This window comes from Rattus norvegicus, chromosome 15, assembly GCF_021556685.1.
Source record: "Rattus norvegicus strain SHRSP/BbbUtx chromosome 15, alternate assembly SHRSP_T2T, whole genome shotgun sequence".
Classification (NCBI taxonomy): domain Eukaryota; kingdom Metazoa; phylum Chordata; class Mammalia; order Rodentia; family Muridae; genus Rattus; species Rattus norvegicus.
In genome coordinates this window covers 11,039,237-11,051,430 of record NC_141548.1, presented here as the reverse complement: position 1 = coordinate 11,051,430, position 12,194 = coordinate 11,039,237, and the positions used below count along the sequence as shown (strand labels likewise).

The following is a 12,194-nucleotide window of genomic DNA, read 5'->3' as shown; positions in this document are numbered from 1 at the left end:
TCATGCATACATGTTTGCCTGTCATCTACACATGAACATGCCACATCATGCATACATGTTTGCCTCTATCATCTACACATGAACATGCCACATCACACATACATGTTTGCCTGTGTCATCTACACATGAACATGCCACATCACGCATACATGTTTGCCTCTGTCATCTACACATGAACATGACACATCACCATACATGTTCACCTCTGTCATCTACACATGAACCCTCTCAAATAGTTCTACCCTAAACTTGTTAACGGAACTGCTTAATATCGCGTATCCTTCTATCACAATCACTTTAAAAACAGTCAACTGTTTGGCTCCTACTCCAGAATCACTCCCTTCTCTTGTTTTTTGACATCACCTAGAGCAGTTGTCCCCACTAAGACTCGTGAATAGAAGCAGTGTCACCTCAGGCCTGCTTATGCCCCATGGGCTCACATCCTTACCATGCGGAAGGGTCTCTCCCAGGGCCTCTGCACACAGCAGGGCAACAATGGCTCTCCCTCAGTGATGCTCACATACCCACTGAGGCAGACAAGGAAGCTCTGGAGAATGAAGTAAGGTCTGTAGAAAATGGTTGAGGGATTAGTCAGGAACGTTCTTGCAGGAACTAGCTGTAGGACCGAGTTGGGTTCCCCTCCCTAGCGTCAGGCAGCCCCTAACTGCCAGTTACTCCAGCTCCAGATGATCCGATGCCCCCTTCTGGACTCCGCAGGTGCCCTCGCACACGTGGTATGCCACAACATCACACAAACTCACTCGTACACGTCAAAGCAAAAATAAGTCTTAGAAAAACAAGCAAATTAATGACCTGATGTTCATAATACAACCCCACATACCCTGGGTTTTCAGTTAGTGCTGTGCACATCATTTGTCTCAATATCTGATAATCAATGGCCTTTTGATACAAGCTACATACACAGAGCGGGTAATGGGAAACCCCAGCCTCCTCAGATGACTCTTCTCACCCCTGTTTTCTTCATTTTAGTCCTTTCCTAAGATACCAGCTGGATTTTTTGTTCTTAAATGCTTGAATATTCTAGAACAATTTTCCTTCTTTGACAGACAGATTTATTTTCTATCACCTATAGCAGAAATAAGTTGTAGGTGGTTAACTTGTGGAAATTTAAGTTCATTTCTTGTTTGCTAAAGACTGTTTAGGTCAGTATGGTAACATCCAAAGCCATCAGAACGACAGTCGGGAAATGGAGACTTGATCATCTCTCTCTAAACTCTCTGAGACAACCAGGCAAATGTTGCTCTAGTGTTAGTCCACCTCCCACCAAGTTGTTGACTTTTCCTCCATCTATTAACTTGTATTACAACTGACAAATTATACTAACCCTTTCGTGTAGGATGTCATGTTGATCGTGCGAATTATAAGATTTGATTATTTCTAGGACCCGACCCTTTTGCAGTCCTGATGGACACTCAGCAAAGAACTGACTCCATCCCAGTTTTGAAAAAGTCTCACGTAGGCCAGGCTGGCCACCAACTCTCTGTGTAGCCAAGGATGACCTTGATCCTTGGGATCCTGACCCCTCGTGCCTCCATCTCTTGCTGAGATATGTGCTACTATGTCTGGTGTTATGTGTGCTACTGTGGTTCTGGGGATTGAGCCTAGGGCATCATGTGTACTAGCCATGGACTCTACCAATGAGCTACATCCATAGGCCTTTGAAGGCTTTGTTCCTACCACTATTTCCAGTATGTTCCAGAGAATACCTAAAACTTCTCTTTGAAGAACTTACTTACATCCATACCTGCAATCTTCCCTATCCAGTCAGCACCTACGAGCTTTGCTCAGGAGACCCAACCACAGTTTGGTGATCTGTCAATGTTTGCACAGCCTTCTCTACCTCGGTTTCTGTCTGTTGCTGTAACAAACAACAGGACCAAAAGCAACTCAAGGGAGGAAAGGGTTTATTATAACTCACATTGCCAGGTCACAGTCCATTATTGAGAGATGTCTGGACAGGAGCTCAAGCAGAAACAGTGGAGAAACACTACTGCTTACTGGCTCACCCCAGCCAGTTTCTTATACCAGATACCTAGAGATGGTGATGCCCACAATGGGCCGGGCCCTCCCACATCCGCCGTCAATCAAGACAGTACGGCACAGACATGGCTATAGGCCAGTTTGAGAAAAGGCAGTCCTTCCGTTGAGGTTCCTTCTTCCCAGGTGGCTCTAGGATATATCAACGTGACAATAAAAATGAACTGGAAGATTATCTAAGGCTGTGTAAAAGATCTTAGAGTCTCAGAGACCGTATAACTTATTCTGAATGCCAATAGCTTGTTTTATTACATTGAGCTTGCCTTGGTCCTTTGGATCGCAAACTCTCTGCGGTGTCTCATTCACCAGGAGAACTCAACAGAATCATATATCCCGAGGCCCTTGCCCGATTTAAAAAGTCAGGTCTCCAGTGCTGTGATTAGCACCTGCAGTGATAGGTGCCAAGGGTTGGGAGTCGTGATTGACCCTTGAGGATGCTAATTTCTCTAAAGGGAAATAATCTATCGGCATGCACTTTGGAGGAGTGGAAGAATATGGGCGCGTGATCTAGTCATAGGAAAAACTCTTAAAACATTTTACCAGCTGCATATATGTGGAGGGACCTTGTAGTCCTCATCACTGACAGCACACCCGACGAGTAGAATTTATGGGCCTGGCACAGTGGAGTCCCATGCCTCCTGGGGAATGGAGTAAGAATTGCACGGACTCCCCTGTCCTTGAGTGGATAGAGTCAAGTGTTTATTCTCTTCAGAGAAATCCCTATTGCATTTTCCCATGGCCCAGCCAGGGCTTCTCAGTCTCCTGTTTTCCCAGCAGTGGGTATGCCATAAACCTGTCAATTAAGCAACTGAATATCATTATTGCAAGTGTAATTACAGACAGTAATTATAAACCTGTAAATGGCTCCTGTGGATGGGAGCACTTCGCCCAATCCATCTCAAGTGGTTTTCTTAGGAAAGCGGAAGGCAGTCCTCTCGCTCACCTTACCCCGGTTTGGGTTACTCCCCCTTGCCAGAAGAAACCCACTCTTGCTGGCCCAAGGGGCATGAAAACGAGCTCTGATGAGCTCTGCTTTGAGTGGGAACGTAGACGAGTTTCAGATTCAATAAGGAACAGCAACCGCCTGATTTCCTCATTTATTGTTAGGGCGGGGGGAAATTACTACCATAATCAGAAATTAATACACAAAGATTACATGGTAGAAGCTTTAGAAAATCCTCAGAGAACTTTAACATTCTTTAAGTTGAACTTTACAGGGTACAATTTGGTAGGGAATTAATCTCTGAAAATAAGGCAGGGAGAGCAGAAACACGCGTGGGTGAGCTCTCTCGTGTCCGTGGGAGCAAAGGGAGGCTCGCCAGACCCACGATTAACCTTCCTATTTAGCCCCTTAGTAATTAATTCACAGAAGCGTAAACCCTCATGGTAGTAGGTGCCTGGATGAACTCTACACAGATGTGTTTAGTTGGAAACGCGATACGAGATCTTTTTTTCCTTTTGAGGGACACTGAGAATAAATGCCTGTAATTGCACCAGGGGCGGGCATGGTTGGAAAGTGGAAGAGTTGATTCATCCTGCAATGAATAATACCTCATAAACCCTGAGAGAGAGAAAAAAAAAAAAGCACCCATGTTTGTTTAACCTGCCTAATACAATAGCTTACACAATCCTAAGTGTGGACAATTTCCAGTCCCTATGCATGAATCAGAGCAACTGGTACAACCCCAAGGCTAACGCACAATAGGACTCTCCTCCAGGAGACACGAGCTACTTCAAGCACCAGCCGCTTTCGCTTACTAGGCAGAAAGTCCTGCACTGGGGCTGGAGAGACAGCTCAGCAAGTCGGCATGCTGGCTGCCGCTCTTACCAAACGTACAAGTTTGGTTCTACTACCCACATCAGGCAGCTCAAAACTCCAACTTTAGACACTTAAACCCATAGGTGGGGGGAGGGGTGGGACTCCTGCACACCTAAACTCAATTAAATCTTTCTTTCAAAAAAAGGAGGAAATCCCATGCCTATCCCCTCGTGGTCCTTCACATTCTCCTGGGTCAGAAAGTTGGAATGCTCATGGTTATGGGAACATGAGGCTCAGGAGAGGACCGGAACTTCCAAGAGTGACTTCTGACGGCTGACACGTCCAGATAAACCATCCACACCACCTCAACTGAAGGTCTGGTAGCTTCAGAGAGGGTGCTGTGGAAACCCAAAGTGCGCCTAACTCTGAAAAGTCGCTTAAAATTCCCTGTGCACAAGTCAGGACGGACTGGTCTATGTAAACACCAAGGATTCCGTTGTGGTCTTTTGGTAATTTCAGCCTTAAAGAAAACTCACCCAGAAAGGACATGTCCAGTGAATGCAATATTAGCCTGCGTGTGGAAGGCTCTGGATTCCTTGACCAAAAGCCCTCACTTATAAATCAGTCTTAAAATCAGTGTATATGGCCACTCCATTTCTAATTGTGAAACGTAGTTGCTAAGAATTTCTGGTAAATTGTATGCTCTGTGTGTGTGTGTGTGTGTGTGTGTGTGTGTGTGTGTGTGTGTGTGTGTGTGATGCATATGTGCACATATATGTACATTTGTGTGCCATTTTTGTCCCCTGATATATCTTCCTATATAGCAAAGGTATTGCATGAGGTACAAATTGTTCTAGAGGAGATGCTTGTGGTAAGAAATTCATTATATTATTCTATTTTTGCCCATTCTAGAGAACAGACCTATGCACCACACAGACTGAACTCCAAAACAAATAAAATAGCAGTTGTCTGATACCCAGCCTGAGATCCAGGCTCATCTTTCCATCCGTGGAGCTCTTAATTTGCCATAAGGAAAAAACATGACCTGTTCCCTTTTATGTGATTTTATGGCCTGGTTGGACTACTTGGAAAACACAGAACTTCCTTGTAAAGATTGAGGTGTTTGGACTTGGGAGTTGTGTTGCTTTGTGTTATGTCTTATTATTGGCGTCTTTCCTATTTCTTTCCTTTTGCCATCAGAGTAGAAGACGGTCAGAATAGATTGTCAGGCTCGGTGTGTGGCCATTTGAGTGTGGCCACTTTCAGTGACAGTGTCCCTCAGGTCAGCGTGTGATATAACCCAAGTCAAACCAGGCTGCACCCGGATGTGTGCATCCTAAGGATCTGACCTAAGGTCGTGGCCAGCCCTGACTTTCAAGACCTCAGATAGTCACCTAAGCAGTGATATAAACGGGTATCAGCTTGCTCTGGGGCCACTGCTGTAGTGGCGAGAGCAGCAGAGCCTTGGCGGTGGAGACGTTGGAAAAACAGAGGGGGAACATGTTGGTCTCTCTAGCAGGCAATCCAGCTTAGGTGGCTCTTTGCCCTGACAGCATAGGAGACCAAAAGAATTAAACAACGACCGGCCTTCTAAAATGCAAAATCTCAGCAAAACCTTGGCAATACCTTCAGTCTGTTATCTCGTGTTTTCCGCTCCCTTCCTACCAGAAAATGGCCTTCCAGCCTGGGACAAACAGAAGCCCCATCCAGACCGAGGCCAGGACTGGAAGCTGGTAGGAATGTCCGAAGCCTGCCTGCACAGGAAGAGCCATGTGGAGAGGCGTGGTGCATTGAAGAATGAGCAAACATCCTCACACCTCATCCAGGCCACTTGGGCGAGCTCTATATTCCATCTGGATCCAGACGATGTGAACGATCAGAGCGTCTCAAGCGCCCAGACTTTCCAGACCGAAGAGAAGAAATGTAAAGGTAACCAACCACTTCCTGCTAGACCGGTGATACCACGCATGCGTCTCTCTCTCCCGCTACCACGCATGCGTCTCTCCCGTGACCGCTCAGAATCCGTTTCTCCTCCTGCCCCGTGTCTGTGCTGCCTTTCCCTGGTTGATCCTCCCTCAGGGTTTTATCCTTTAATTTTATTTTAAGCATAAATAAACAAGTGGGGTCCAAAGGCAAGCACTTTACACCATACACCGGCACTCAGGAAGAGATCCTTTTTATTTTTTCAATGAACAAATATGTTATGGTTTTGGTTTTAGATTCTGCTTGTGTCTGAGTGGAAGCAGACATTGTTGCACTCGTGCACTTGCTTTTAGCTGAGTCTGCCAGCATGTGCACGCGAATACGTTTCCTATCCTGATTATCTACAGTAGCTGGAGGGATTGTGACGCCGGCCATTAACCTAAATAGACAGTTCATACTTGACAGGGAGATTTTAATGTCTGTGGTCCATAAATCCTCTGTCACCATCACCAAGAGAAGATTAGGAGGTTGTCACCTCATGAGGGGGAAACAAACCCCAGCTAACGTGGCCCCGGGTCCTGATCACATAAGACTTAGCCCTGTCTCACCTCAGGCCACCCCACCTGACAGATGTCTCCCATGCTGATCGCTTTACGGTCTTACGGTCGCCCAAAATCTTTGCTTCTTAAACCAGTCTGTGTCTTCAAGTGTCCAGGTTCTTATAACTCCCCATGCTTTGCCGGTCCAGAGTTTACAAGCTAAAACTGTCGAAACTGGCTTTTTGGTTTTTACTTGTGATGAAGTTTACATTTTCGTTTTGGAAACTGAAAATCTCACAGTCAAATGAGAATGCCTCCCGTGTGGAGACATGTGGAGGTGACGCCATGAGGAAGCCTGTCATGAACATTGGCCACCCAGGTCTTCCTGCCTTTCTGGAAATACTTTAGAACCTCATTGTACCTTCTGGTTTCCCTGGGAAATCGAGGCAGATGTTTTCACATGAAACACAATATCCAAAGATGGCGTCCTCAGCTCTGGCTGAAGAATAGGCAGAAATACCATGTTCCTTTTGAAATGTGATGTTTGTACTTCCGCATTGATTACTTAGAAGTATAAAGGGTCATTTTAATGTTCTAAACTGAAATGACACTACAGTCCCCTCCCTTCTCCCTTTCTTCCCTTCAGTTCCTCCCAGGTTCCCTCCCTCCAACACGTCTATGCCACCCCACTCTCCAATCGATAGCTTCTTTTTATTATTATTATTATAATGGTATACGTATGTAGGTATGTTTGTATTGTGTGTATATATGTGTATGTCTGTGTGTATGTATGTGCATGTGTGTACATATGTGTGTATGTATGTATTATTATGTATATATGTTTATTTATGCACAGACATACAAATGCAACCTGTTAGTCTGTTTTGCTGTTTACAGACACATTGCTTCAGGACAACTAATGAGTAGGCTGATCCCTGGAGAGACCAAGTCTCCCATTTTCAGCGGTCATTACGCACCTGTACCCTTGTTCAGGGATGAGACCCTGTGTAATCCTTCCACTTCCACATTGATATGCCCATTGATATAGCTAGCTAGTATTAAAGTCTTGTTTATGCAGACATTTGTAAGTGAAGTTCTTTAAAATTTTGAAGAGGATATTTTTTTTAAATGGCAAAATAAGATTTTTTTTCCAAAGGAATCGGGATGTAAACCAGGTGGGTGTCCGTGTGTCCGTGGGAATGTGCTCATTTTCACCTGAACCACAGTTTTGCTAGAAAATTGTTTCTTCAGATTATATAGGTCGCAGTAAAACCATGCCTGTCTTTGGTTTTTACAAAATGATTTAAGAGCCCAGCGAACAGAGTTTGACTCATTCACAACTGGAACCCAAGCTCATTCATACACGGAGAGTTGCCCCTATCATTGATGAGGGATTTTGTTCTTGGTTATATAGAATTTGAAGTAGTAAACTTTTGTCTGTTGATATATTTTGAAAGTAAGAGAAGGTAGGGGAGTTCCAGCACACAGTATGCTGAGGCAGGAGGATAGCACTACAGCTAAATAGGAGACCATGTCAGAGAGAGAGAGAGAGGGAGAGAGAGAGAGAGCACCTTCTGATTTAAAATTCTACAGTACAGAGGCTAAGACTTTGAGATTGACACACTTGAGCTAGAACACCAGCCTTTCCACTGTGTGTTTAGAGCAAACTCACATACGTTGTTGATAAAGCTCTATTAGATACTGTGCTTAACTATTCAGCACACTACCTGACTTAGGGTGCACCGTTTTCCCCTGTGGCTACCCATCCTTCCATCATATAAACTCCGTGACTGCAGAATGAGGGTTTCTGCCAGCAGAGTTAAACAGATGAGGATGGTGATGGTGGGGTGGGCGGCTGTTCGAGAAGCTCTGGTCTTCCAAAATCATAAGTGCATTTTCATTATTCCACTGTTGAAAGAAAATCAACAGAGGCGAACTTTGTGAGGTTTCCAGAGACACCACGAAGGTTCACTTGGATCTGGGCTTAAAATTCTGTGCTGACTCGGTGGGGAAATGACACCTAAGTGGCCCAAGCCCTGTAGCACAGGAATCTACTATGGTAAATTTCCCTCATAGATTAGGACACCAATGAATGGTGCCTAGGTTTGCCCGTGGGAGTTGACTCTTCTTGTCTGCTCCATGATCTGCTGTTACATTTGTAGAGCTCATGAGGAAAGTTCTGTCAGATGGCCGTTCATAGTGGGTGTCTACTTCCTGACTGGCTGCCAGCCTTAAAGCAGTTCATGCCCTGGCCTGCTCTTCTGGTGCTTGTACGGGGCCTACTGTGTGCAGGACATTATGCTTGATGTCTAACTGTGAAAAAAAGGAACACGTGAGCCAAAGGACACATTAGCCTCACTCCAAGAACTCCAGCCATCACCCATAGGAACTAAATGACCTTGAGTTGATGCACAAAGGTTTACTTGGGGTTCAGCGATTCAAAAACAATCAACTGGCTGCTAAAAGTCACACAGTAAGCCGCACCTGAAATTAGTAGTCTGTCTGAACTAGCTCAGAATACTTTCACGTGTGGTATGTGGGCTGATCCATATAACTCTCTGCCGATTCAAGCTTCAGGAACTTTCACAGCACCTTCTCAGCACCTGCAACCAGCTGGCAACACCAGTGACTGTCACTCACCAAGCCAGGCACGGACCAGTTTGGTGCTGTCAGACTTTCCTAGTCAGCCACATGTGGCCAGAACTGTGTCAAACAAAGTCTTAAGCAAGAAGAGGAATTCATTGGTCTCTAATGCCTGCAATTTCTTAGTGCCCTTTTACTTCAAATAGCCTGCCAATCGTTGACTTACATGTAAAATACTCTTAAATGTATTTTGCTTGGAGTGTGCTTGGAGTTTCTAGCTAACATTTTGAACAGCACATCCGTGTGCTCCGTTAGCAGCAATCGCACCAAGCGGATAGCCCTGGAACCCTTCGCATCCTGCGCGTCAGGGATTGTGCCACCTCCTCCCTTCTTGAGCCCATGCTGCTTTATTCTGTGCCCAGTGCTGCACACAGTTAGTGGCACTAACGGAACTTCCAGCAGCTTAGGGAGGTGAGAGTCTAAGCTGTGTGTGGCGATCCACTCTGTAACCACAGCACTCCAAATGCAGTGCAAGCCCAGGGAGGGTGAGTTCGAGGCCAGCGTGGACTTCATAGAGAATCTTCCAGTGAAAGGACAAGAGGGAAGGAGAAAGGAGAACCTGAGGACCCAGTTGAATTGGAGTGCCCAGGGGTGGTCTGGACCTCAGAATTTGTATCTCAATGGCCCCTTATAGTGACTTTGAGACCATAGTGTCCCCCAAACCCTTGAGGATACGCATAAGGAAAAAGTCTGCCACCTAGTGGGCTCTCAGAGATATGCTTGTCCCTCCCTTTCCTGCAGCCCTTGGAGCCAGCTGGCAATCCAGTCTTGGGGACTCACTTTGGGCCTGAAAACATGCTCACTCACCCTCCTTGGTAACACTTCATTGCTGATAGATGCCTTCTGGAAAGAAAGCCCCTACTGCAGGGTTGGAACCCAACCCCGCTCTGAAATCATTCCAAGGCTTCTCGCTTCTGCCCACTGAGGCCTCCTAAACTTAGTTCAGCAAGTCCTGAAAGTTGGTCAAAATAGGGAGGTGACTCCTCAGAACAAGACCTCAGCAGCTCATTGTACTTGTAAAGTGGGACCTCCATAATAGCCAGGAACTTTCTGGAAGGAGCCATGGGGACTGTTGAGAGGACAGTGGCAGTGTAATGACACCATTGCAGTTTCTCTGCACCATCCACGATGTAAAAAAGAACAGATGGATCTTAGGTCCCTGGAAGAAAAGAGTCAGAAAAATTTAATGTGTCATTTTCTTTCTTCCTAAACATTCTATCTGGCTTTACAGGGAACAGGAAAATCTCAGTAAGTTGTAAAATTACAGATAATTTTTTAAAAATATTTTTTGTTTCAACTACTAAGGACAAACATTATTACAAATTTTAATCACACCTCAGTTGTCTCTTTTTTATCTATTTTTTACAAATGTGGGTCACGCAAGGCGCATGATTTGTAACCAGCTTTTAATGCTTACCGATGGGTCATCAGCATTTTCCCTTGCTGTTAAAATATTCTACTGAACATTGACACTTACTGGTAATAGATTATTCTTTCTTGTAGCTAGAATTTATTAAACCATTTATTAAACTGTCCCCCAAGGCATAGACAATTTAAAGTAATTCTTTCATGATAAAATGTAAATGATATCTTATGTCAGTGAAGGGGCAGGCTATTAATCCCTGGTTTTTGTAGAGAACAGATGACTTAAATCGACAGTGACACTTCAAATGATAGACCGCTCCCCTTCACCGAAATGACAAAGTGCCCTGAAAGTCAGGGACATCATCTACAAGTTACTGTATGCTTTGCAGTTAATACTTCAGGATAGACATTCACCCCGTCAGCGGTCAACGCTGTCTTCGTGCGGAAGTCAAACACCAGGAAGTCAGGAAGTTCACTGGCACTGAGAGGGCTGGATCACACAGCTGGAGCCCTTCCTCCCGTGATCCATCAGTCACTGCTCTCCACTGTGCCCTGTGCGCCAGAGACCGTGGTCTCAGCCCACTGAGTAAAGCCGTGCTCCATGCTCCTTGGGCGGTCAGGAAGGGTTGGTGACCGACGTGATAGTAAGCGCTCACTACCAGTTCCTGGAGTGCACAAGATCGCTGTGTGGTTTCCTCCTTCAAAGGCAGGGGACACATTCCACAAGTAAAGAGGAAGAGAAAGAACTAGAAGGGAGGGGCAAAGTACCAACAGCATGAAACGAAGTAAAATCAAACCGGAAATGGTAACACAGAAGGAGGAAGAGGAACATCAGCAGCTCGGGGTCAGATCCACTCAGCTCAGTTCTCAAGATGCAGCACAGAGCTGCTGTTGATGGACCTCTGCGTGCTCTCCACGGTCAGCACAGCTGTCTCTGTAACATGGAGAAAGTCAGATCTGATCCCTTGGTCCCTCTCATGATTCCCCACTCTTAGAAACGTTCATACAAGGGCCTGAATTCAATTCTTCATACTTTGCTCTCGTGGCTAATAAATTGGAAATAATCTAAATCTTTCCAGCCGTGGAGGTATATTTAAATAAATCAAAGTGTATCTAAGCATTTGAAAAAACTGTAAAACTTACTTTGGAAATGTGCTTTAGGGAGGAGCGTGAATGAACTGTATGACCCCACTTATGGCTTTGATAGCCTGTGGGGTTATACTAATATGCATGGGGACTAGCTCCAGGATACACTGCAAGCTTCTTTCTGGAGCTCCCTTAGAGAAGAAAAAGCATGTGAGGATGGTGCCGATCTTAATTCTACATACAAGTGTGTTCACAGATCTTCCCAACTGTATCAACGACCACTTATATCTTAGTAACAAGAGTACATTTCCAAATAAGATGTCTTAAGTTCCCTCCTTACTTTGTCACACGCAAGCTTAGAGCAAATCTCTGAGCCTCTCTGATCCACAGAACAGGGTAATCTGATCAAGCGACCTTTCAAATTTCTGTATAGATAAAGGAAAATATGAGTAACCCCCTCAGTACAATTTCTATGATTTAGTGGCAATTGAATAATTGCTTACTGTTCTCAGTATGTAAGTAATCTTCTAATCTTCCGGCCTTTCTGGTTTCTGTTACCGTTTCTGACCTCATGTTACCCTGCAGAACGTGTGCACTGAAATGCTGAGTAGTATACTGAATACTGAAAGGTAGACAGTGCATTACAGATCATCACATCAGGGGTAGAGCAGGGACACAAACTCAGTTGACAGAGCTCAGAGTAGCAACCCAAATACTTTTTTGCAAAGCTTTTAAAGTTTTAAAACCTTGAGTGAAAAAAAAATAATCACCAAAAAATACGAAGTAGCTGAATTAGGATCCGATTCACACACTCTAGTCAT

General features: G+C 44.9%; 1 protein-coding gene and 1 long non-coding RNA gene across 25 annotated transcripts in view; one reads left to right on the top strand and one right to left on the bottom strand.

Annotated features, from left to right (window-relative positions):
• Window positions 1-12,194, top strand: part of Thrb (thyroid hormone receptor beta) — a 339,826-nt gene that overhangs the window by 268,462 nt on the left and 59,170 nt on the right. For 17 of the 23 annotated variants that reach the window (XM_087584964.1, XM_087584972.1, XM_087584960.1 and 14 more), the window contains 1 exon segment: window positions 5,486-5,746. The exons of the other annotated variants lie outside the window; for them this stretch is intronic. In XM_087584964.1, the coding sequence (XP_087441090.1) occupies window positions 5,486-5,746 (261 nt within the window). 23 annotated transcript variants of the gene reach the window in all.
• On the bottom strand, window positions 7,105-11,035 carry LOC120096912 (uncharacterized). Of its 2 annotated transcripts, none has more exons than XR_015638640.1 (2): window positions 10,663-11,035; window positions 7,105-10,081 (listed from the first exon to the last, which is right to left on the bottom strand). It is a non-coding gene; the product is annotated as an uncharacterized LOC120096912 (long non-coding RNA). The 2 variants fall into 2 exon arrangements; XR_015638639.1 differs by having other exon boundaries at window positions 10,702-11,035.